The following is a 26,347-nucleotide window of genomic DNA, read 5'->3' on the forward strand; positions in this document are numbered from 1 at the left end:
CATCCCTCTCTTTTCCTCTCTTCCACTCTGCTCCTCTCTTCATCCCTCTCTCTCTTCCACTCTGCTCCTCTCTTCATCCCTCTCTTTTCCTCTCTTCCACTCTGCTCCTCTCTTCATCCCTCTCTTTTCCTCTCTTCCACTCTGCTCCTCTCTTCATCCCTCTCTTTTCCTCTCTTCCACTCTGCTCCTCCCTTCATCCCTCTCTTTTCCTCTCTTCCACTCTGCTCCTCCCTTCATCCCTCTCTTTTCCTCTCTTCCACTCTGCTCCTCTCTTCATCCCTCTCTCTCTTCCACTCTGCTCCTCTCTTCATCCCTCTCTTTTCCTCTCTTCCACTCTGCTCCTCTCTTCATCCCTCTCTTTTCCTCTCTTCCACTCTGCTCCTCTCTTCATCCCTCTCTCTCTTCATCCCTCTCTTTTCCTCTCTTCCACTCTGCTCCTCTCTTCATCCCTTCTTCAGGTGCTCTTTTTGCCCCTGCCCTCTGACCACACCCACACTGCCCATTCTCATGGCAACAATCGCCTGGCAACTCGTTAGCATTTATTGCTTCCCAATTTAGCTGGCCAGCTGAGTAAAAACACCAGACAATGATAATATAAACCAATCAGAGTGTTATTCATCAATGTGCCAACCAATCAGTGCTTGGCTGAGAGTCGTAGAAACCAATCAGGGCATTATGCAGTGACTTACAAACCAATCAGCTTCTCTGATGAGAGGACACCACAGCGTGGTCCCCTGGACCTGCCGTCAGAAGTGGTGAAGTTCTGGTCCAAACGTTCCCCTGGCCAGGAACCTAGAACCAAACGTTCCCCTGGCCAGGAACCTAGAACCAAACGTTCCCCTGGCCAGAAACCTAGAACCAAACGTTTGTATATAAAGTGTTTGAAGTTGTGGTGCATGAACAGCGAAAAGGTTTCCCAAATATTTTCTACATTTTCATTTTATTCGTTGGGTTTTCATTATTCTGCAATGATAATGACGTGGCCGACACCTCATCCATTCTACGTCCAGTGCTGGGAGCAGATCTACTGGTAGAAAGCGTAGCCATGATCTAAGTACCCTGTAATTGCAATGCTACTGTACATCACCATACCCAGAGTGCCTCAGCAGCCTGCGGCCCAAGGCCTCCCCGGAGGGGAGCCACGTCCACCCCACGTCCGGCCCACGTCCGCCCTACGTCCGCCTCCGAGCCCTCACCGCCGACCACACTCGCCAATCACCGCCCATGTCCCGGGGTCAGCGCAGGGTTAGCCCCGCCCATGTCCTGGGGTCAGCGCAGGGTTAACCCGTGGGTGTCTGCCCGCTAGGAAAGACTCCTAATCCAGCCACGGGTCCTGCGTGTTCAGGAGTGGTCCTGCGTGTTCAGGTCTTGCGTGGTTCTGTGCGGTGTGGCGTGGTTCCGTGCGGTGTGGCGTGGCGTGGTTCCGTGCGGTGTGGCGTGGTTCCGTGCGGTGTGGTGTGGTTCCGTGCGGTGTGGCGTGGCGTGGTTCCGTGCGGTGTGGCGTGGCCATACAGAGTTGAGTGGATGGCATTGAGCCCCCACCCCACCCCCCCAATAGCAGGCAGACAGCTGGCACTGTGGGCACGGTAAACCCCAAAACAAACAAACAAACAAACAAACAAACAAACAAACAAAACTAACAAACAAAACTAACAAACAAAACTAACAAACCAACAGAAGAGAGAAGGACAGAGAGGGTCTGAATCAACGTCTGTGCTGATAGGCTCCCAGTCAGTGATCAGCGATCAGCGGATCCAGAGCAACAGTTCTCCAGCCAGTCAGTGATCAGCCAATCAGTGATCAGCCAGTCAGTGATCAGCCAGTCAGTGATCAGCCAATCAGTGATCAGCCAGTCAGTGATCAGCAAGTCAGTAATCAGCCAGTCATTGATCAGCCAATCATTGATCAGCCAGTCAGTAATCAGCCAATCAGTGATCAGCGGATCCAGAGGAACAGTTCTCCAGCCATTCCATTCCTCCATTCCATTCCATTGCTGTTCTGCTCCTGCCCTGCACTCTGGGGGGGTGTGTGGGGGAGGGGGGGTCTCGTCTGATCAGCCGACGGGCTTCACACAACGCAGACCAGGACAATGGGGGGGGGGGGGGGGCAGAAGCAGAGTGTTTTTGGTACATTCATATTTCCACACAGACAAGGGCAATGAGGCAGAGGAGGGAGGGGTTGGGGATTGGGGTTGGGATCCGTACGAACAACATGAGTTCCGTGATGTCTGTGGACAGAGACGCACGCAGGATGAAGCGTCGCTACAGATGCCACTCCACTTGCTCCGTGCAGTGGAGGAGTGTGTGTGTGTGTGTGTGTGTGTGTGTGTGTGTGTGCGTGTGTGTGTGTACGGGGTATTATGGGATGCTAGGGGACGGTGGGGTGAAAATGGTTTCCATGGCAGTCAGTCAGTCGGGGAGCACTGGGGGGGCTGGTGAGTGGGGTGAGGAGGTGGTTGCTAGAGCGGGTTGCTAAGGGTCAGCTCCCTTTGGCAGTGGGACAGCACTCGCGGGGACCTAGGGCCCGGGCCAGGAGCGGCTCATACACAATGCTCTCGTCGGAGTAAAAGGCCATTTCTGTGTGTGTGTGTGTGTGTGTGTGTTTGTGTGTTTGTGTGTGTCTGTTTGTGTGCTTATGCATGTCTACATGGGTTGGATGCATGTATGTCTGTGTTTGCGTGAGTGTATGTGTCATGTTTGTGCACATTTGTACATTTGTGTGTGTGTGTGTGTGTGTGTGTGTGTGTGTGTGTGTGTGTGTGAAGATGTACGAGTGAGCGGAGAGGTGAGAGGGTTATGAGGTGAAGGCATTCTTGCGGAGGTCATAGCCAGGTCACAGTGCTGGAGGCTGGCCAGTCTGTACAGATGACCTTTGCTCTTGTGGAGAAACGACCTTGGCCTTGTGTGGAGATGACCTTGGCCTTGTGTGGAGATGACCTTGGCCTTGTGTGGAGATGATCATGGCTCTCAGCGTCAGACGTCCTCTATGTGGCTCAGCTCTGTCACATCTGAAACAGACAGGAAACACATCACTAGAGGCAGGAACAGGAAATGCATCACTACAGACAGAAACGGGAAATAAATCACTACAGACAGGAAATACATAACTAGTGCTTTCAGTAGACACAGAAACAGGAAATGCATCGTCCATCATCATCATCATAATACTGTTACATCCCTAGTCACAATAAATTATGTATTTATCTGCTTTGGTTTTGGTGATGTTTACTGCATTTATGTATGCATCACAGAGGGCAGTTCTGTATTAGGGGCTGTTCTGTATTAGGGGTTTCTGTATTAGAGGCAGCCGTGATCAGAGCTGACTGGAAGAACCCCAACAATCTTTTGCTGCAGAAACAACAACCCAACAATGCGACCCACGTTGAAACAACAACCCAACAATGCGACCCACGTTGAAATAACAACCCAACAATGCGACCCACGTTGAAACACCAACCCAACAATGTGACCCACGTTGAAACACCAACCCAACAATGCGACCCACGTTGAAACACCAACCCAACAATGTGACCCACGTTGAAACACCAACCAAACAATGCGACCCACGTTGAAACACCAACCAAACAATGCGACCCACGTTGAAACAACAACCAAACAATGCGACCCACGTTGAAACACCCGGCTTCATATAGTTAGGCAGCTTGGTGCAAGTGCAGTCAAACTGTCTTAGTTGTCTTGTCCTAAGTCTTCAAGAATGTTTCTGTACATCTTTCCCTGACCGTATGACGTTCTCCAGTGAGAAAAAGGAAACGTGTCTTTGAGAATGGACACGGCACATTTGTGGTCATGTGAATTCAGCCAGTGCTTCAGAGAGAACAGAGAGTTTTTCTGAGACAACATCATGATCATCTGAATTCAGCCAGTGCTTCAGAGAGAACAGCGTTTTTCTGAGACAACATCATGATCATCTGAGTTCAGCCAGTGCTTCAGAGAGAACAGAGAGTTTTTCTGAGACAACATCATGATCATCTGAGTTCAGCCAGTGCTTCAGAGAGAACAGAGAGTTTTTCTGAGACAACATCATGATCATCTGAGTTCAGCCAGTGCTTCAGAGAGAACAGAGTTTTTCTGAGACAACATCATGATCACTATCATGTCTCCTTTCATCCTCACACTCCCTTAAAAAAAACTACCGTAAAACTTATAATAAAAGTGCTCCATAATATCACATAATATAATTTCCGCGGAGACACCATCAGATTGTGCTCCATAATATCACATCTACTGTGTCATATCACATAAATGATCTACTGTTCTGCTCAGAGCAACCTGGAGCCTGAGGTGTATAATCTCAGCATATACAGATCCCTCAGTAAAGGCGTCTGGTTTGTAGGTGTGTAATCTCAGTTGAGGCGTCCGGTTTGGAGGTGTATAATCTCAGATGAGGCGTCCGGTTTGGAGGTGTATAATCTCAGTTGAGGCGTCCGGTTTGGAGGTGTATAATCTCAGTGGAGGCGTTTGGTTTGTAGGTGTATAATCTCTGTAGATGCGTCTGGTTTGGAGGTGTATAATCTCAGTACAGGCGTCTGGTTTGGAGGTGTGTAACCTCAGTTGAGGCGTCTGGTTTGGAGGTGTATAATCTCAGTAAAGGCGTCTGGTATGGAGGTGTATAATCTCGCTTGGAGGTGTATAATCTCTGTAGAGGCGTCTGGTTTGGAGGTGTATAATCTCAGTAGCGTCTGGTTTGGAGGTGTGTAATCTCAGTTGAGGCGTCCGGTTTGGAGGTGTATAATCTCAGTGGAGGCGTTTGGTTTGTAGGTGTATAATCTCTGTAGATGCGTCTGGTTTGGAGGTGTATAATCTCAGTACAGGCGTCTGGTTTGGAGGTGTGTAACCTCAGTTGAGGCGTCTGGTTTGGAGGTGTATAATCTCAGTAAAGGCGTCTGGTTTGGAGGTGTATAATCTCGCTTGGAGGTGTATAATCTCTGTAGAGGCGTCTGGTTTGGAGGTGTATAATCTCAGTAGCGTCTGGTTTGGAGGTGTGTAATCTCAGTTGAGGCGTCTGGTTTGGAGGTGTATAATCTCAGTTGAGGCGTCTGGTTTGGAGGTGTATAATCTCAGTACAGGCGTCTGGTTTGGAGGTGTGTAATCTCAAGCGTCTGGTTTGGTCATTACCAGATTGACGGTGGACAGACGCTGGGTGAAATGTGAGCACTGGCACTGAAAGGGCCCAAATGATGGGCCTCTGAAACCAACTTCAAAGCATTCAGCTCCATCTAGTGGTCAGATGTGGTATGAAAGGTTTTGAGATTTCAGTGTACCTGTAATTTGACTGCAATAGGATCTCCCGTTATATTATTTGAATGACAACCCTAGCATGTCTTAAAATCCTGAAAATGTGACTTAATTATAGAGAAATATATAATATCATTCATGATATCATAACACAGGATGAATGTATTGCTATCACTCAATTCCCTGTTTACTGTGAGAGTGTGAATCTCTCTCTCTCTCTGTGCGTGCGCCTGTGTGTGTCATTTCACTGTGGCCCACTGTGAAAACCTTAAATGACAATTCTGTACATTGAGTTGAGATTAAATTAGTCTCTGCAACAAGGGCTTGAATCCCAGTCTGACAGAAGTATGTCCTCCTCCCTTTAAATCAGTCTTTCTCAAACTTTTTCAGGCCAAGGAGCACTTAACCAATATAAAAAAACTCACGGACCACCTAGATAAAAAAAAAAACAGTAGACCTACTTCAACAGTATGTAACTACATAATAGGCCTACTCACTGAACCACCTTGCTCATTGTCTTTCCCTCTTGCTTATTGTGTCAGAGGATTCATATGATTTAAACTGACGTACCTTACATATAACCTGACCCTCGCCAGATGAATTTCGTTCCGCTTAGCTCCGCCTAGCTCCACTCACATCCATCTGGGACCTCTTCCGTTGAGAGTGATTTCGGCACGAGATTCTATGGTAGAGCCAATCAGGACGTAGGGCGGGAGTTTCATAGATGTGACGTAGCGTAGAAGCGACTGTGAGACTGTTCTCAGCGTCACGGGTTGGCTTCGATGTGAGTGGTTGAAGTAGCACGTCAATAGATGACGGACAAGTGGCTTATCCAATAAAAAGGATTTTTTGAAAAGGCCCAGCCTTCTGAAGCACCACTCCAATGGATCGGTCCCAGATGGATGAGTGGAGCTAGGCGGAACGAAATTCATCTGGCGAGTCAGGTTACCTTACATAGGCAGTGTCGCAGAACTGTTTGGATTTACATACAAGTTGGTTCAATATTGCAAACAACTATCATATTTTACCACGTCTGCTCGCGGACCACTTGGGATAGCTTGCGGACCACCAGTGGTCCCCGGATCACACTTTGAGAAACACTAGGCTGTACATCCAGATATCATCTGAAAAGGGAGATTCCAGACATGGGGTCTGGACCGTTCCACTGGAATGTTTTTTTTTTTATGGAATCCTATGAGTAACGTGGCTTAGTACCCTGAACAAACTCCATATGTTCTAAGAATACTTGGGTCCCTTTCAGTGAGACTAACCTCTGTGATATTGTTTTTAAATATATTTTCCACAGCCTGGTATTTATGACAGCATCTGGTAACAATGAAAAGAATTATCGTTAACGTAGTATAAGTTTTATGAGTGATGGCTGTACTCCATAGACTCCAAGTGATTAGAACTGTTTATGCTAAGCTATGAACTTCATAGACTTTAAGTGATTAGAACTGTTTATGCTAAGCTATGAACTCATAGACTCCAAGTAATTAGAACTGTTTATGCTAAGCTATGAACTCATAGACTCCAAGTGATTAGAACTGTTTATGCTAAGTTATGAACTCCATATACTTGTAAGTGATTAGAACTGTTTATGCTAAGCTATGAACTCATAGACTCCAAGTGATTAGAACTGTTTATGCTAAGCTATGAACTCATAGACTCCAAGTGATTAGAACTGTTTATGCTACTGTAAGCTATGAACTCATAGACTTCAAGTGATTAGAACTGTTTATGCTAAGCTATGAACTCATAGACTCCAAGTGATTAGAACTGTTTATGCTAAGCTATGAACTCCATAGACTGCAAGTGATTAGAACTGTTTATGCTAAGCTATGAAATCCATAGACTCCAAGTGATTAGAACTGTTTATGCTAAGCTATGAACTCCAAGGAATTACCAGTGCATGAAAATGCAAAACATGAGATGTAAAATATCACACGGTGTTAAAACAGATAATGTGCAGATAGGTACGCGGTGGGGGCCTGTCTGTGTGTGTGTGTGTGTGTGTTACCTGTGGGAGAGGTGTGTGTGTCCTGGGGCGGTGGGCGCCTGTGTGTGTGTGTTACCTGCGGGAGAGGTGTGTGTGTCCTGGGGCAGTGGGGGCCTGTGTGTGTGTGTGTGTGTGTGTTACCTGCGGGAGAGGTGTGTGTGTCCTGGGGTAGTGGGGCCTTGTGTGTGTGTGTGTTACCTGCGGGAGAGGTGTGTGTGTCCTGGGGCAGTGGGGGCCTTCGTGTGTGTGTGTGTGTTACCTGCGGGAGAGGTGTGTGTTTCCTGGGGGCGGTGGGGGCCTTTGTGTGTGTGTGTGTGTGTGTGTGTGTGTTACCTGCGGGAGATGTGTGTGTTTCCTGGGGCGGTGGGGGCCTTTGTGTGTGTGTGTGTGTGTGTGTGTGTGTGTGTGTGTGTTACCTGTGTTACCTGCGGGAGAGTTGTGTGTGTCCTGGGGCAGTGGGGCGGTCTCCTCCCCATCCCAGCTGGTGCTGCGTTGGCTGAGCCGTCTGATGCGCGACACCGAGTCCACCTCCTTCATGCGGGCTATCCTCTCCTTAGCAACCCGTCCTGGCGATGAGGCCAGCCTCTCCTGCAGCGCCTCGATTCTCTGAGATGGGACACGCCCCCGCCGTTCTGGCCCCGCCCCCTCCTGTCCATCTGTGGCACAGTCCCGCCCCTCAATCAGCTTTCCTGCCCCTTCACTGGACAGCACATGCTGTCCATCATCCTGCAGGCCCCTCCCATCCTCTGTGCTTGGCCCCTCCCCTCCCCCCCTCTCCCTCTCATGTCCTACATTCTCTTGACCCCTCCCCCCCTTCCTGTCATCCTCCAATCCCCACCTCTCGCCGCCACACACACCCCGCCACCACTCGGCGTCCAGGGAACGCCTCTCTCTGGCCCCTCCCCTCTCCTCCTCAAAGTCTCGCCTCTCCCAGTCTGGGCCCAATGAGAGTCGACGGCTGTGATTGGGCGGCACGGACAGAGGAAGTCTGTCAGGAGGGAACTCCTGCAGCAGGGCGGGGTCAAGCCCGGGGTAAGCATGTACTGCCGCGGCGCAAGGCTCCCGCCGCATGCGCACCGGCTCCTGCCCGCCGCCGCCCTCATGTCCGTCCTCCTCCTCGGAGCCGGGCTCAGCTGGACCCGGTTCTGCTGTCGGAGAACCGGTCCGGTTCTTCTCGTCTGGCACCAGGTCTCTCTGGTCCAGGTTGGCCAGGGTCTGCGTGGGCTTGTCCTCGCTTGGCGCTGGTTCTGGATTGATCTGCAGGTCGGCATCTCCTGGAGGCTCAGCCTCTGCGCCGGCGCTCCTCTCTCCCGTGATGAGCGTCTCCAGGTGCTTCTCCGCCAAAGACAGCTGCCTCTTCCAATCAGGAGGCACCGCCATGACCTCACCCTCACCACCGAGGAAGCGGCCACCCTGCCCCACCGTTACCACAGCGAACCCAGAGCCCTGGTCGTCCCTGGCGACGGTGGCCGCCGCCATCTGCTCCAGCCTTAGCCTCTCGACTTCCATCTGGCAGTAGCAGCACTCCTCCCGTGCCACGGCGCCCCCTGCTGGCCCCACAGGGCCCTCAGCCCCACCACCCCCACCGCCGGGCACTTTGGGTTTGACCACTGGCGGCCCCTGGGCTGGGTCTCGGCCCTGCTGCAGAGACTGGCATATGTGCTCGTAGTCGGGGGGGCTGGTGAGGGTGGACGCGTCCTGCATGGGTTGGCGGTCAGCCCAGGGCACCTCCGCCGCTGCAAGGCCACTGGGGCCCGCGACAGGAGGGGGTTGCTGCTGTGTGTTCGTGCTCGGAGCCTCGTCTTTGGGCGGGCTGTCCTTCGACGGCGGGAAGTCCAGGTTGACCGTTCGTCCGTCCATGGAGCGGCGTTGGGAGAGGGCGGACACGACAGAGCGGTAGTCACGGAAGCCGGTCTCGGAGCACGAAGAGGTGGACGGGCCGGCGGCGCATATCTCCTCCCGCAGGTGCTTGCTGAAGCTCACGCTCTTGCCGGTGGACGGTCGGGAGAAGGCACTCTTCACCTCTCGATACTCCGGGTCACCGCCCAGCACCGCACCTGCCCAGCTCTCCAGCCCGGCGGACCGCAGGCTGCCACCCCCAGGCTTCGGCCCAACCATGGGCTCGCTGGATGCTAGCTTGGCTTTGATGCGGTCAGGAATCAGCATGGAGGAGCCGTGGTGAATATTGCCCAGCGCTGACATGCTGTTGCTGGCCAGGCTAGGCAGGGTGACCAAGTTGTTGGACAGGCAGGACAGGCTGTTGCTGGCCAGGCTAGGCAAGGTGACCAGGTTGTTGCTGGCAGTGCTGAGCTCCAGGATGTCCTTGTAGGCCTCGTTGAGGTCCTCGATGCACTGGTCCATGCTGGGTCGCTTGCCTGCCGTCTGCTCCTGGGCCTCCTTGTGGATGCTCTCCAGCTCCTCGATGGCGTCGCCAGGGCGACGGCTCACGGGCTTCAGTAGGAACTGGCCAAACGCCTCGGAGGGGGCCGGACCGGGCTTCGTGGGCCCGTCTCCCTGCGCGGCGGGCATGATGGCCGCCGGGGGCCCTCCCGGTGGGGGGGTGGGTGTGGTCTGAGCTGGGGGCTGGTTGGGGGGTGGGGGTGGAGGGTGTGGTGGAGGGTGCAGCGGAGCCTTGTGTCCGGAGCCTGTGCTCTTGGAGAAGGTGCCTGTCCGGGAGAAGGCGCTGTTGCTGGACGGTTTCAGCCGCTTCTGGCCCTTCATCGGGTACCCAAAGGGGGTCCCGCTGCCGCCACCACCACCACCACCACCTCCTCCACTGCTGCTGCTCTCTGGTCCTGCTCCTGGTCCTGTGTCAGGAGGGGGGCACTCTGGGCCTGGTGGCCCTGCACCGCTGGCAGCTCCGGGGGCTCCTGCAGGGGGTGCTGTGGGTGCTGCAGGCTGTTGTGCTTCCGTGTTGTTGGCGGGACCTGGAGCAGTGGTGGTGGTGGTGGTGGCGGGAGCAGCAGTGGTGCCAGCGGTGGCTGCAGGCGCGCTTTTGGCTGGTTCTGGGCTCGTCTGTGTCTCCTGGTCGCGGTACTGGTCCCCCGGCCAGGCACCCGAGTACCGGCGCAGTGCATCGTGGGGGTTGGGCTTGCTGGGCCGGGAGTCACGGCGGCGGTGGTGGTGGTGGTGGGGCCTCCGGGTGGACGACATGCGGCTGCTGGACACGCTGCCAGTCAGCGCCTGCAGCTCCAGGTCCGTGGAGGTGGTGGATGTGCTCTTGAGGCTCTGGTTGGGCCCAGAGCTCAGCGTGTTGCTCTTCTCGCTGGGGGTGCTGGGGGGCGGTGGTGGCACACGTACCGGGGAGCCCTCGTCTGCCGGCAGCAGCTTCTCCTCGTCATTGTTGTTCTGGTCCCGAGATGCTGCGTCAGCGTGCGACTGCGCCAGCACGGCAGGCACGGACACCAGGCAGAAGATGGTCTCGTTCAGCTTCCTCTTCATGCTCTTCGGCTTCTCTGGCGGCGCGGCGGGCGGCGGAGGCGGGGGCTCTGGGGGAGGGTCGGGCCTCTTCATGTGGGACAGGCTCTCTGACGAGCCTTTGTCTGGAGGAGGCTTGGGACCCTTGCCCTGCTGGTCCGTCGCGCTCACGTCCGTTCGTTTCGGCTGTTCGGCGGGTCTCTCGATCGGCGGCGGCGGCCTTTTAGGCAGCTCCGGTGGCCTGTCAGGCCGCTTCGGTGGTTCCGGTAACTTCTCAGGCCGTTTGGGCGGCTCGGGTGGTCGCTCTATCCTGGCCGGCTGAGGGGGTCGCGCTGGGAAGGTGGCGTGGAACTTGGGGACGCTCTGGTCCACTGCTACAGCCTCGCTGGGCTTGGCCGCCGCACCCCACTGCCAGCGGCCTCCAGCGTGCTCCTGGTCGCCGGGGGCTGGTTTGTGGCCGGCGTCGGCGTTGTTGCCGCCGGCAACCTGTGCGGGCAGGAAGGCACTACTGTCATGTGTGGATTGTCCTACAACCGCAGGAGGAGTGGGAAGATCTTTGCTCGCGTGGTGCCGCATCTTTTCTGTCGGGTCCGGCAGCGCGACAGCGTTGTTGCTGGCGCCTGCGGAAATGTGCCTGATGCGCAGGTCGTCGAAGGGAAGGTACTGTACCAGGCCAGTCCGAGCCGGAACCGCCGGAGCCGGAGGCAGCGGCTTTCGGGCCAGGGCCAAGCTCCGGTCGTCCCAGCGGTGGTCGGTCCATGTAATGGCCGGCGGCTGCCGAGAGAACCACCTGCCCATCTCGGCACTCACGGGCTCGCGCTTCCACCGGAGGTGCGCCGCATCCGCGCGGTAGCTGATCAGGCCCCTGTGCGGGGGCATCCTGCGGTACGAGGGGGGGGGGTTGTACCCCGGCGGCTCGACCCCTGAGCCGTAGAGGTCGTGGGGTAACAGGTCGGGTCTCACGTCCATTCTCAGGATCTCTGCGCTCTGCGAGAAGCAAATGGACCGGTCTCTGAGGTCCCGGAGAGGTTCTGCGCTCTGCGAGAAGCAAATGGACCGGTCTCTAAGGTCTCTGAGATCTCTGAGGGGTTCTGCGCTTTGAGACAGACATAATGGCCGGTCTCGTAGGTCCCTCAAGGGCTCCGCGCTCTGTGAGAGACAAAGGGGTCGGTCTCGCAACGGTTCTGAGCTCTGAGACAGGCAGAGTGACCGGTCACGTAATGGTTCTGAACTTTGGGATAGACAAAGCGACCGGTCTCTGAGGGGTTCTGAACTTTGGGATAGGCAAAGTGAACGGTCCCTAAGTGGTTCTGAACTCTGGGATAGGCAAAGTGAACGGTCCCTAAGTGGTTCTGAACTCTGAGAGAGGCAGAGTGACCGATCTCTGAAAGGCTCCGAGCTTTGTGAGACACAGAGTGACCGGTCTCGGAGCAGTTCTGAACTCTGTGATAGGCAGAGGGATCGGTCTCTGAGAGGCTCTGAACTCTGTGACAGGCAAAGAGATCGGTCTCTGAGAGGCTCTGAACTCTGTGACAGACAAAGGGATCGGTCTCTGAGAGGCTCTGAACTCTGTGACAGGCAAAGGGATCGGTCTCTGAGAGGCTCTATGTTCTGGGGATAAGCAAGTGGCCTGTCCCTGTGTTTGGCCGCGGGCTCAGAGGACAGGGTCTCCCAGCTACCCCGGCTCTGCTGGTGGGTTTCGTAAGACGGGGGCTTCACAGGCCGGCTGAACCGAGGCTTTGGTACGACTGCAGTGCTCCCGTGACCTTGGAAGTGACTCTGACTCTGAATCTGCCCTTGAATTTGCCCTTGGCTCTGCAATTGACTCTGACTTTGACCTTGAACTTGACCTTGACAAGCCCACCGTTCCCCACCACTGGCCCAGTCGCCGGGGTAACGTCCATACAGGGCGCTGCCGTTCAGTCTCGGGGCGATGGGCAGGGCGGGGGGGCCAGTGGAGGGGGGGTCGGCATACTGCGGGTCCTCGGGCGAGAGCACGCGTGGGAGGGACTGGGACTTCTGCCGGACGACAGGCACCACTGCGCCCTCATGTGGCCGCAGACGCAGCTGCAGCTGCTGCTCCTGAGCCCAGCGCTCTGCTTCGCTGTCGGACAGCTGGCGGCCGAGCCCCACGGCCGGACGCCACTCCTCCGTGCCCAGGCTCTGGCACTTCCTGTCACCGGTCACACTCACACGCAGCGTCTCTGGCCCCGAGTCCGCCGCCGCCAACACCGCCGCAGCCGCCGGCTCCCTCTGCTGCCAGCTCGGAGGCTCCTCCCAGCGCGCCACCGGCCTATCAGCTCTCAGCTCCTCAGGGGCGAACCCCACGCCGCCGCGCCACAGGCCCCCAGACAGACGCAGCTCACGGGGGTCAGCGTAGTCCAGCAGAGCACTGAAGTCCTGTCCGCGCCGCCGCCAGTACGATACGTCCCGCTCCTCAGGGTGCTCCGAGAACGTCAGGCTGGGCGCGTCATAGAACCTGCAACCACAGAGGTGTACGTCAGAACCTGCACAGAGAACCACTAGCATCTGCAAAAACAAGGAACACACACTGGAACCTGCAACAACAACAGATGTCAGAACCTACACAAACAACAAACATTAAGTATAAGTATAAGTATAAGTATATTTACTCTTTTGATCCTGTGAGGGAAATTTGGTCTCTGCATTTATCCCAATCCATGAATTAGTGAAACACACTCAGCACACAGTGAACACACAGTGAGGTGAAGCACACACTAATCCCGGCGCAGTGAGCAGTGAACACTTCAGCCGTGCCTAATGGTCGGGGTTCGGACTGGCAACTCTCCGGTTACAAGTCCGAAGCGCTAACCAGTAGGGCTGCCCCCTTGGAGACATTGGACATTAGACATTGCATGGTAAATAACAACACACATTAGACATTGCATGGTAAATAACAACACACATTAGACATTGCATGGTAAATAACAACAAACATTAGACATTGCATGGTAAATAACAACACACATTAGACATTGCATGGTGAATACAAGATGTGAGATGACAAAAAGGTTGGAAAGCACCGATCAACAATTTCCTGACTTACAATATGTTGAACGTAACATATGCCCCTCTGAAATGTGGTACAGTGGAAGTGGGAACTGGGAACTCGGAAGTGGGAAATGGGAATGGGTAAAGCACAAGAACTTTAAAACACTTGGTTGCTTTATTACAGTGCTTCAGTAAACCAAATTACTTTCCACCACAGCTGTGATTGGCAGTTCCTTTCCATTTCAACCTTCCATTTCAAACAGAGCCTATGTCTTGGAAGAAAGTTATTTGCAAGAATAATATAGCACTCAACATGCCCCTATGGCACAAATTCAGAACAATCTTTTTTTTCAGGAATGGAAACATATTTAAATATAAACCATATATTTGTTTAACTTTGTGTGCACTGTGCAACACAATAGGTTTCCATAAATCTGAAGTGGAACACATATAATCAGCTCTCCTCTCTCTCGTCATCATCATGACTATGGATCCGCGCTGACAGAGGCTCAATAGCGTCCCCCTATCGCCCCATCCAAAACAATGTTAAACTGTGGCCAGATAGTGAACTGTAACCAGTCTTTGATTAGAGCGTTGAGGCAAAATGAAATTCTGACCATAGCTCGGGCCAAAAAAAAAAAAAAAACGAGTGCCAAATTGGGCAGTCCTGATATAGAGAATTATACACATACATATCCAACATTTACACACACATACACACACACACACACACAAACTGTCTCTGAGGGCGATGGTGATGCAAAAGTGGGACAAGCGTAATATTTCATTCTCCCTCCTGGTGGGAACGAATGAAACAGCATGAGAGAGAATGAAACATAGTTTCTCCCGTATTTTGTTTGGCAAATTTGACAACAGTCAGCTTACATTTCAAATCATAGCCAAATCATAGTCTACTTCTTTCTCTTTGTCGCCATGGTGGTACACATTTAGAAAAAAAATTACGTTCATGAACGCTTTTTTGTTGCCAGCATAAAAATAAGTATATATCCTTACCATCAGCCTATCCTTGTCATAAAATATTTTAATGCGCAAATTTGAGACAAATGGGATGAATTGAACAATGCCGTGGTCAGAGCATAGGCATAGTTCATATTGAAAAAGTTTTTACCACCGCAGTTTTTATTAATGCCATCTATTAGCGTATCCATAACCATAACGTTAGCGTGCCCGATCTGCACCATGGAGCTGGCTTAAACAGGCGATAATACCGGGTTTTGAAACCGCCCTTTATTTATCCAAACCTGTAGCAACACCAGGCGTGTAAAAGAGACAGGCGTCTATTTGGGACTCGGCGAGTGGTCTATATAGCTTGTGGTCTGTTATATTATAGGAGCGGTCTATATAGCTTTTGGTCTGGTATGCCATCCTTGTGTTTGGCCCTCATCGCACCTGAAGTCCCATCCCTATGACTGCCCTACCATCGCCTGTTGCTCTTGTTGAAGTCCCATCCCTATGACTGCCCTACCATCTCCTGTTGCTGTCCCCTTACCTGGACCCCTGGCCCGCGCAGCCTAGCGACCCACTACGTGCCCTACGACAACTCCTAATCCCTATGGACAGTTCATTCCCTACACTGGACTATTTGAACTTTGACACTTCTGACACTAAATAGGATTCATGCATTATCATACTGGATATGTAACCATCCTACCTCTTTGTAACATATACCTCAGGTGGCTTTAAACACCATGTTCTATTCTCTACACCTAACTAACCTTTCATTTATCATGTATACAGACCTTACTGCCCTGTAACTGACCCTTGAGTCGTGGATCTGCTCGAGGTTTCTTCCTATATGTATCTCCAATTCTAGGGAGTTTTTCCTCGCCCCTGTTACTCATGGGCTCTCTCTGAATGTTTTAACACTCTGTAAAGCGCCATGAGACATGTGAAATGTTTTGGCACTCTATAAGTGAAATTAAATTAAAAATTGAAATTATGTTATAGGAGTGGACTATATAGCTGGTGGGCTATAGGAGTGGACTACAACCCCAAAACAGAAAAAGTTGGGACATTGTGTAAAATGTGAAAAAAAAACAGAATGTAATAATCTGCAAATCTCTTAAAGGTGCCATGTGTAAGAATTGAGGTAAAAATATCCAAAAAATGAGCTACACGCATCAAAAGAATGAGAAGAAATAAGGGTGATGATGTCATTAAAAAAATGGCAAGGTATAGTGCTGCAGAGATATCAACCAGAATTAGCATGCTAAATTACTAGCCACAGCCCGACAGGTGTCATAATACCAGCTTCGGCCATGGGAGGCGGTATGCGGGCAACATAACCGCCAGCCAAACTGCAATACACGTTTCTCGGTTGTTACTCTAGGGTAGACCAACTCACTTTCTGGAGGTATACTGCCTCCATCTTTTATGGAATGTGGAGTATGAATTGATTTTTGGCGGATATTACACATGGCACCTTTAAACTCATATTTAGTTGCAATAAGGACACAGATAACATATCAAATGTTGAAAATTACAAATTTGATTTCATGGAAAATATATGTTAATTTCGAATTTGATACCAGCAACATGTTTCAAAAAAAGTTGGGACGGGGCTAAAAAAATGCTGGAAAAGTTGTGTAATGATAAAGAAAACAAAAGGACAACTAATTAGGGTAACTGGCAACACAATTGGGTATGAAAAAGAGCATCCAAGAGAGGCAGGGTCTCTTAGAAGTAAAGATGTAGGGGTATTCATCACTCTGTGTAAACTTGTGCGCACAAATGATGAAACAATGTCAATGTAATGTTTCTTAACATGAAATTGTGACGTATTTGGGGAGTCAATCATTTACAGGACATAATATTATTAAAACATTCAGAGAATCATGAAAAAAATCTTTGCAAACAAGTGAAAGAGCTGAAAAACAAATTGGATGGTCATGGTCTTTTGGAAATCAGATGGCACTGCATCAACACCAGACCTGTTTCCAGACCTGTCATTGTATGGGCTCAGGAAAACCTCTGATAAACATTGTCTACTGTATGTGCACAGTTTGATACTTAATTCCAAAACTGCAGCCAAAATTGTAACAGCTACATTTGTATTGAGACATGATACAGAAAATACCACCTTCTTATCTGGGCCTGAGCTTGTTTAAAATGGACTGAGGTAACGTGGAAAAAGGTCCTGTGGTTAGACCAATCAAAGTTTGCTATTCTTTTAGGAAATCGTGGACTCATCTGGGCTAAAGAGGAGAGCGCCTATCCAAGTATCCAACCTATCCAACTTGTTTTAGTGCTCAGTTCGAAACCTAACATCTATGATGGTGTGGAGGAGCATTAGTGCCTACAGCATGGGCATCTTGCACATTTGGCAAAGCACAATCAATTCTGTATGATGTATACAGGTTTTGAGCAATATATACTGCCATCCAGGCAATGTCTTTTCCAGGGACGACCTTAAATATATTTCAGGAAAACAATGCCAAAATGAATTCTGCACATATTTAAATAGTATTTCTCCATAGAGGAAGAGTCCAGGTGCTAAGTTGGCCCGTCTGCAGTCCAGATTTATCAAATTAGGTGCATAATGGAATGAAAAGCATGACTAAGAATACCCCATACTGATGAGCAACTGAAATCCTATATCGGGGAGTAATGGGACAACATTTCATTCTCAAAACTGTAGCAAATGGTCTCCTCAGTTCATAAACATTTACAGGATTTTGTTAAATGAAGAGGTGAAGCAGCACAGTGGTAGACATGCTCCCGTCCCAACTTTTTTTGAAACGTGTTGCTAACATCAAATTCAAAATTAACATATATTTTCCATGAAATAGCCTAAATTTGCATTTTCAATATTTGATATGTGCTCTATGTCCTTTTTGCTGCTATACTGTACACAATCTGTTTTTATTTGCATTTTACACAACGTCCCAACTTTTTGGGGTTGTATATAGCTTGTGGACTATATAGCTGGTGGACTATGGGAGTGGATACTGTATATAGGTTGTGGTCTATAGGAGTGGATATATAGGTTGTAGACTATAACAGTGGACTATATAGCTGGTGGTCTATAGGAGTGGATAAATAGGTTGTAGACTATAACAGTGGACTATATAGCTGGTGGTCTATAGGAGTGGATATATAGTTGGTGGACTATAGCAGTGGACTATATAGCTTGTGGTCTATAGTAGTGGATATATAGCTTGTGGTCTATAGGAGTGGATATATAGTTGGTGGACTATAGCAGTGGACTATATAGCTTGTGGTCTATGGGAGTGGATACTGTATATAGGTTGTGGTCTATAGGAGTGGATATATAGGTTGTGGACTATAACAGTGGACTATATAGCTTGTGGTCTATAGGAGTGGATATATAGCTTGTGGTCTATAGGAGTGGATATATAGTTGGTGGACTATAGCAGTGGACTATATAGCTTGTGGTCTATAGCAGTGGACTATATAGCTGGTGGACTATATAGCTTGTGGTCTATAGGAGTGGCTATATAGCTTGTGGTCTATAGCAGTGGACTATATAGCTGGTGGACTATATAGCTTGTGGTCTATAGGAGTGGATATATAGCTTGTGGTCTATAGCAGTGGACTATATAGCTGGTGGTCTATAGGAGTGGATATATAGCTGGTGGACTATATAGCTTGTGGTCTATAGGAGTGGATATATAGCTTGTGGTCTATAGCAGTGGACTATATAGCTGGTGGTCTATAGGAGTGGATATATAGCTTGTGGTCTATAGCAGTGGACTATATAGCTGGTGGTCTATAGGAGTGGATATATAGCTGGTGGACTATATAGCTTGTGGTCTATAGCAGTGGACTATATAGCTGGTGGTCTATAGGAGTGGATAGGAGTTGGTGGTCTATAGGAGTTGATCTGCATATGTATGCACCTGTGTGTACTGCTGTGGTCTCCCAAATTCCAGAAGAAAAAAAAAACAGTAAAAAAAAGACATCAAAAGTTCCAAAGCTCACCCGCTGTCCGTCGCCAAGGAGTCTCCAAGGGGCTGCAGGTCACCAAGGTAACTGAGCGGCACGTCCTTCCGCCTCTGCATCTGGAGGCGCTCCGCCATCTCCCCACCTTCTGCTCTCTGGATGGCTCCGCCCCCTGGAGCCTCTGCCCGCCCCTCTGCCCCGCCTTCTGTCCCCACGCCGTTGAAGGCCCCGCCTCCTCCCCCGGGCCGGGGGTCCATGTCGCGGCGCAGGTTGCCATGGCGATGCTTGTTGTTGTCCAGAGGCGCTGAGGAGGAGGAGGGGGGGGCCGCAGTGTGGGAAGGGGGGGGCACAGGGGGGCAGGTCCGAGACAGTTTGTAGCCATGGGAGATGAGCAGGTCTTCCACACTGTACATGGTGTGTGTGGGTGGCCGTGAGTGTGTGTGTGTGGGGGGGGGGGGGTGTGTGAGTGTGTGTGTGTGTGTATGTGTGTGGTCAAACTTCTGGAAGTGTCAGACACAGTGTGCAAATGTGTACGTATGTGATGGTCAGCACAGTGTGGTAAAATCCAGTATCTGTGGATACCATGAGTGTGTGTGTGTGTGAGTGTGTGTGTGTGTATGTGCACGTGTGTGTCCTTATGTGCTGCACTGGTGGAGGCAGGAGGTATGCTTTTCAGCAAAGGCCATCACTGCAGGAGAGAGAGAGAGAGAGAAAGAGAGAGAGATAGAGAGAAAGAGAGAGGGGGGGGTTAGTATTATGCAGGTCAGGGGAAAATGCAGATAGTTGATGACATCACGGGATGTTATCTAGTTGTCATGGCGTAACTAGTAATAGTAGGGATGTTGTTTAGTTGTCATGGTGTCACTAACAACAGTAGGGATGTTGTCTAGTTGTCATTAGTCATCGTAAGGATGTCTGTTGTCTAGTTTTCTAGTAGGACTTGGTGTGGCATACGCTATGTGACTTTAGTACTCACATCAGCATCTGCACACACACACACACAACTGCCATTCCTAAGAAACACACACACACAACTGCCACTCCTAAGAAACACACACACACACACAACTGACACTCCTAAGAAACACACACACACAACTGACACTCCTAAGAAACACACACACACACACACAACTGACGCTCCTAAGAAACACACACAGACAACTGACACTCCTAAGAAACACACACACACAACTGACACTCCTAAGAAACACACACACACAACTGACACTCCTAAGAAACACATTCTTCTGCTCTCATAAAAGCATACATAACAAATGCCTGAAACACCTCGAAATACACACAGGGAAGCACACACACACACACACCATCAAATACATCAACACACACAAACAGACGCACCTTAAAATACATTGATATATTCAAAGACAGACACACACACCTTAAAATACATCAACACCCACAAACAGACACACCTTGAAACACACTGACATATTCAAAGACATGCACACACACTCACACACCCCTAAACACAAACTTCAAACACTACTAAACTAGTGGTCTTTCAGGCACCACTCAAATACGCATTTATGAGAATCAGACAAACACACACACACACACACACACACACTCAAATACAACTAATGGGACACACACACACACATATCATGGTAAAGACTGGGAGGCCAGATTAAATGGACTGGGTATAACCATGCTATGGCCCTGCCCAAGCCCTGTTCTGATAGGAATCTGGTCTAGTTCACTTCCTGTCCCAATAGGAATATGGACTAGTTCACTTCCTGTCCCAACAGGAATCTGGTCTAGTTCACGTCCTGTTCTGGTCTAGTTCACTCCCTGTTCTGATAGGAATCTGGTCTAGTTCCTCAAAAGCGTAGTTGCTGGCTACAATGCATATTCCATGTTAGCGTCACTGCCAAATGTGAGTCGACTCTATTTGAGTCACACGTAAACAGTATAGAAATGTGGTGTTGATATTCAGTTTTATTTCGGTCACATTTTAGTAAGAGCTAACAAATATGATATGTGACAATAGGAGGCCTATATTGCTTAAGTGTTTGTGCATCTGCAACTCAAATCTACGGACTCACATTTGGCAGTGACACTACCAAGGTAGTTGCTATCATAGCTAGCAAATATGCTTTTGGGAAAACGGATCCCTGGTCTATTTCACTTCCTGTTCTGATAGGAATCTGGTCTAGTTCACTTCCTGTTCTGATAGCAATCTGGTCTAGTTCACTTCCTGTTCTGATAGGAATCTGGTCTAGTTCACTTCCTGTTCTGATAGCAATCTGGTCTAGTTCACTTCCTGTTCTGATAGGAATCTGGTCCGTAGCCCCTCCAGTGGTCAGTGCAGAGCTGAGCTCACCTCCAACTGACCTTGACCTGTCTCTGACCCCTCCTCTCTGTGACCTTGACACTGCATCTTAGCAACTGCACACACACATACACACAGAGGACAACACAGTTACACACACACACACACACACACACACACACACACACACACACAGGACAACCCGTTTACATACTCAAACAAACACACACAAAGGGCAATCCAGTTACACACTCAATGTTTTGCAGCGATTTCCATGACAGAGGCAAGGAGCAGGTTGACGTGTGTCAGCCCCACATTCTAAACACACATGCTGCAAGCATCCTGCAGTCACTATGGCTACCCAGCCTTCCTCCGAGGCAGGAGGATGTGATGTGCCTGCCCATCAGGACGCAAACCGTTCAACAGCTCCGTTCAGAAGTGGCCTTTCAAGTGTCCATGCACGCCACAGAACCATGTTACAAAGCTGCCACACACACACACACACACACACACACCACAACGAAATGTCAACATGTAAACATCCAAAACACATACCTAAATGCATACCTATACAAATACACAGCACACTGATGTTGACACAAATACCCATTATATATATATATATATATATGTATATATATATATATATATATATATATATATATATATATATATATGTATACACACACAAACACACACACACCAAATCAGAACTGTCAAACATGTAAACATCCAAACGCATACCTATTTAACTATACTATACAAATACATACCACCATGATGTTGACACATATACCACTTACATAAACACACACACACACACACACACACAAAGTATTGATCTGTTGCCTGGTGACTATAACGGTAACCCTGAAGTTGTTGAGCGCAGTAGTGTCACAGGGCCCTGGCTACCGATTTTGCTGCGCGGGCCTCGAGCCACACCGAGCCTTGGTCCCGGAGCCGCACAGGTGACTTCCGGCGGCCACACGTCAACACCTTGACCAGTGCAGAACGCTCGTTATCCGGTGGCTCGCCAGGGTGTAAGAGAACCGGCAGTAATACCGATCGACATACATTAAGCGTGTCACCTCGCGCATTCGCGAGAACTTCAACGAAAACACCAGGCACTCCACCCACCCCGATCCGCGCAGCTTCTCTTGACAGCAAAACTTGTGAAAGCCGTCGGTAATATCCCCCCGCGAGGATGCTGCTCCCGGTGTGTGGATGCGCTTTCTGCTTAGCCTTCTTCATTCCATGTCCACACCTGACCCACTCAGCGCCGCATACCCATAAAAATGTCAGCCGAGGCAGCGCGACGGGCGAACCGGAGGTGCGTTCGGCGCGTGCTATGACCTACAGTAGCAGCAGGAACGCGCGAGGAGGCTGGCATCGCGGTGCTGCAGTGCTTAAGCAATAGTATACATAAAATAGGCCGTTCGGTACCAATGATCTTTTAAAGTCCGCGGAGACGCCGGTAGATAACAGCGCAACGCAGTGCTGAGCTGCAGGTATAGCTGCGAACGGCGGGAGAAGAGAGAGGGAAAAATCTATATGCTTCTGCACAAACTGCAAGTTACAAAATAGAGTCAACGCTCGGTTTTCTCCCGACGAACGGACGTAAACCAATCACAAGCCCATTTCGGTTTTTACATATTCCCGTCTCCAGCGCCAGCATAAACACGTCCCCGGCCTAGGCTCCCGTCCGGGCGCACAAATGGCACGGGGCTAAGCACTCAGCGTACACAGCACGAGAGCATCTTCTCTCCTCCCGCTGCTGCATGCGACTTCCAAGCGCTGTTATGACGGTTTTCCCAGATGCGTCTTAATGCCCGAACGGTGTGCAGGCGCATGTGTTTACCGAAACTCGCTTGCCTGGCTGCCGCTCCTACCGTAAAACGGAGGGGGGGGCACACACACACACACACACACACTCAACCGCTCCTTGGGAGAAGGGAGGGGGAGATGAGATGAGGGCCGGCGGAAGACTGCTCCCCCGTGCTAACACGCGCCACTCGCTCTGCGCGACCGCGGAAAACGCAGATGGGCAGGGAGAGAAGCATATCATACCTGGTGGATGTTTGGTGGGGCCGTCGCAGTTCCCCCCCCGCGCGCTGCATCGGTGGCGGCAGGCGGCTGCAGGGTGCTCTGGTCCGCGGCTGAGCATGCCTATTCACGAGCGGGCTTTCCTCGCGACGCTCCGCGCTTGTCATTCGCGTAACATTTGTAGGGAATTTTCAAAATGGTTTCTTCCGAAGTGAGTGAAGTTTTCCTTCCCTCTTCTTCTTCGTCGCCGTCTCTTCTCTTCTTCGTCGAGGAATTGACGTCAGACGTCCGTGAAAATTGCTGATTGACTTGACATTTAAAATAACACTCTGCACGCTCGCGGGCTGCATGTGCGGGTGCAGACAGCCAGCGCGCGTCTGCATACCCTGGACTATTCTGGCACGAGCCGGTAGCCAGCTAGGGGGATCATGATGGGGCCAGCGTAAACTTTAAACAGGCGCAAACGCCGTTAACACACCGGCATCGCCCCCTCTCAGTAGTGTCATTAAGTGTGCGTCCACGAGTCCTCGCTCGTCTGGAACGGCATATTTGCCGGTCCCTAACGGACAGCGCAGAGAAGGCGGCAGAAACATAACGGTAGGGAGGCGGGAAACTTCTGGAAATATTTCAGAATTTAACAGTTTGATCTGCATCCTTTAGGTGCAAAATCAAACTCTGACTGAAGTTTGTAATCACCACACACACATACACACTCTCTCTCACACACACACACTCAAACACACACAGTCTCTTATAACACCAAGACATTTCTCAATATAATGTCCACTTGTTTGTTTCTGGCCATATGACCCCTTCCGCACACTCACTCACTCACTCTCACACACACACACACACACACACACACACACTCACACACACACACACACACACACACTCACACACTCACTCACACACACACACATCACCACCACGTGACTCCTGCACTTACACACTCGCGCCCTGGCCTGGGTCATAGGAAGAGTTAACCCCCCCACCCCCTACGCACACACACACACACACACTTGCACATTCATGGGTTAGACATAGCAAGAGTTACTGTATATATAAGTATATATACTCTTTTGATCCCGTGAGGGAAATTTGGTCTCTGCATTTATCCCAATCCGTGAATTAGTGAAAAACACTCAGCACACAGTGAACACACAGTGAGGTAAAGACACACTAATCCCAGCGCAGTGAGCTGCCTGCATCAACAGCAGCGCTCGGGGAGCAGTGAGGGGTTAGGTGCCTTGCTCAAGGGCACTTCAGCCGTGGCCTACTGGTTGGGGTTCGAACCGGCAACCCTCCGGTTACAAGTCCAAAGTGCTAACCAGTAGGCCACTGCTGCCACTGGTCCATCTGGAAGGCTCTACAGGCCCTTAACTAAACCATTAACTATGTGTATTCCAGCGGCGGACAGAGTACACAGCTTCATTACTTGAGTAAAAGTACAGATACCCTTTGCTAAATTTTACTCAAGTACAAGTAAAAGTACAACAGCCAGATGTCTACTTAAGTAAAAGTACTTAAGTACTTGTTTTTAAAAGTACTTGAGTATCAAGAGTACAAGAGTAACCTACATTTTCTAAATATTGCATTACTACTGCCACAGTGCTTACATTTATGTACAGAAACGTCCTACATGTAGTTATGAAAAATGTTAATGTTAATACCTTGGAGAATGTAAAAGGAATTCAAAGTAAAATCAAGTCATTTTCATCTTTTTACCATTTTGCCAGGGATAGGCAGTATTTCTAATACATGTATTTAAAATATGTATTTCAAATACAAAATACTATCATTAACTTGTTCAGAAAATTGAAATAGTCTGGCGAGGTGGGGCCACAGGTTGGCAGATGCCCGGGATGGACCTGCTGCGTCTTCATCCATTGTTTCGTCCATGGCTTCCTCTCTTATCTAAATCTGACCATGGAGTTGACTTTGGCGGAAAGCTCAAGGTGATTGCTGATAGGCTGTCCCAATCAGTGGCACCTGCACAATCCAATCACGTTTGAGAGGGAAACAACAAATTGAGGGTTTCTGAGATTTTTCTTTTTTCCTTTTTTTTTAGAAGAAGTAACGGGTACTCATGGTTATGGATAAAAATGTAGTGGAGTAAAGAGTACAATATTTGCCACTCAAATGTACTTGAGTAAAGTCATGAGTACTCCCCAAAAATGATACTCAAGTAAAGTACAGATCCCTCAAAATTGTACTCAAGTACTGTACTCAAGTAAATGTACTCCGTTACTGTCCGGCTCTGGTGTATTCATATCACACCGGTGATAATCCCTTAACTAAACCATTAACTATGTGCATTCACATCACACTAGTCATGGTCATGTGTAATAACCTTGAGAGTATGTGCGACATTTCATATTTATTATCTATACAGTGCCTGACATGATGCTGTCTTGTCATATTCCTGTGCAATAACTTTGGAACATTGAGTGTGATATTTTATTTAGTGTCTGACAGAATGCTCTTATATTATTGTACTATTTATTGTGAAAAGACAGACATGCGTGGAAGTGTGTGTAGGAGTGTACGTGTACAAAGACAATACAGCATTCTGATTTTGATTCCAATTCTAAAAATGCCCCGTAAATCTCAATCTTCACCTCATCCACACACAAGGCAGGCCCACTCCTCAGTCACACACTAGGCCCACTCCTCAATCACACACTAGGCCCACTCCTCAATCACACACTAGACCCACTCCTCAATCACACACTAGGCAGGCCCACTCCTCAATCACACACTAGGCCCACTCCTCAATCACACACTAGGCAGGCCCACTCCTCAATCACACACTAGGCAGGCCCACTCCTCAATCACACACTAGGCCCAATCCTCAATCACACACTAGGCAGGCCCACTCCTCAATCACACACTAGGCAGGCCCACTCCTCAATCACACACTAGGCCCACTCCTCAATCACACACTAGGCAGGCCCACTCCTCAATCACACACTAGGCAGGCCCACTCCTCAATCACACACTAGGCAGGCCCACTCCTCAATCACACACTAGGCAGGCCCACTCCTCAATCACACACTAGGCCCACTCCTCAATCACACACTAGGCAGGCCCACTCCTCAATCACACACTAGGCCCACTCCTCAATCACACACTAGGCAGGCCCACTCCTAAGGGTCCTTGTGTCCCTCTGCTACATCCTCACCACACCCCATCTACCCATTACATTTCACTTTTGTGTGTTTGTGTGTGTGTGTGTTTGTCTGTGTGTGTGTGTGTGTGAGCGTGTGTGTATGCTGTGAAGTTTAACTGAGTTTTCAACTTTCTCTGCATTCAACTTTATACCCCACTCCACGAACACTCCATCTCTGGGCATACAGTACCTCTCCAAATCCGAGGCTACCACTCCTGCTGTTCACTGCC

The 26,347-nt window shown here is 50.0% G+C and overlaps 1 protein-coding gene across 1 annotated transcript; it reads right to left on the bottom strand.

The window, feature by feature from the left end:
• Positions 1-425: 425 nt before the first annotated feature.
• On the bottom strand, positions 426-22,775 carry LOC121692765. The gene is made up of 4 exons (XM_042071641.1): positions 22,040-22,775; positions 18,646-19,294; positions 7,671-13,150; positions 426-3,007 (listed from the first exon to the last, which is right to left on the bottom strand). The coding sequence occupies exons 2-4, from the start codon at positions 19,017-19,019 to the stop codon at positions 2,973-2,975; spliced, it is 5,889 nt and encodes a 1,962-aa protein (XP_041927575.1). The 5' UTR covers positions 19,020-19,294; positions 22,040-22,775; the 3' UTR covers positions 426-2,972.
• Positions 22,776-26,347: the final 3,572 nt, after the last annotated feature.

This window comes from Alosa sapidissima, chromosome 19 (genome assembly GCF_018492685.1).
Source record: "Alosa sapidissima isolate fAloSap1 chromosome 19, fAloSap1.pri, whole genome shotgun sequence".
NCBI classification, from domain to species: domain Eukaryota; kingdom Metazoa; phylum Chordata; class Actinopteri; order Clupeiformes; family Clupeidae; genus Alosa; species Alosa sapidissima.

Coding starts and splice junctions, on each gene's coding strand:
- LOC121692765 (XM_042071641.1), bottom strand. CDS start 19,019: ATGTACAGTGTGGAAGACCTGCTCATCTCCCATGGCTACAAACTGTCT. Junction 13,151..18,645: donor TCCTTGGCGACGGACAGCGG/GTGAGCTTTGGA, acceptor CTGTGGTTGCAG/GTTCTATGACGCGCCCAGCC. Junction 3,008..7,670: donor CTCTCCCGCAGGTAACACAG/GTAACACACACA, acceptor TGTCTGTTTCAG/ATGTGACAGAGCTGAGCCAC.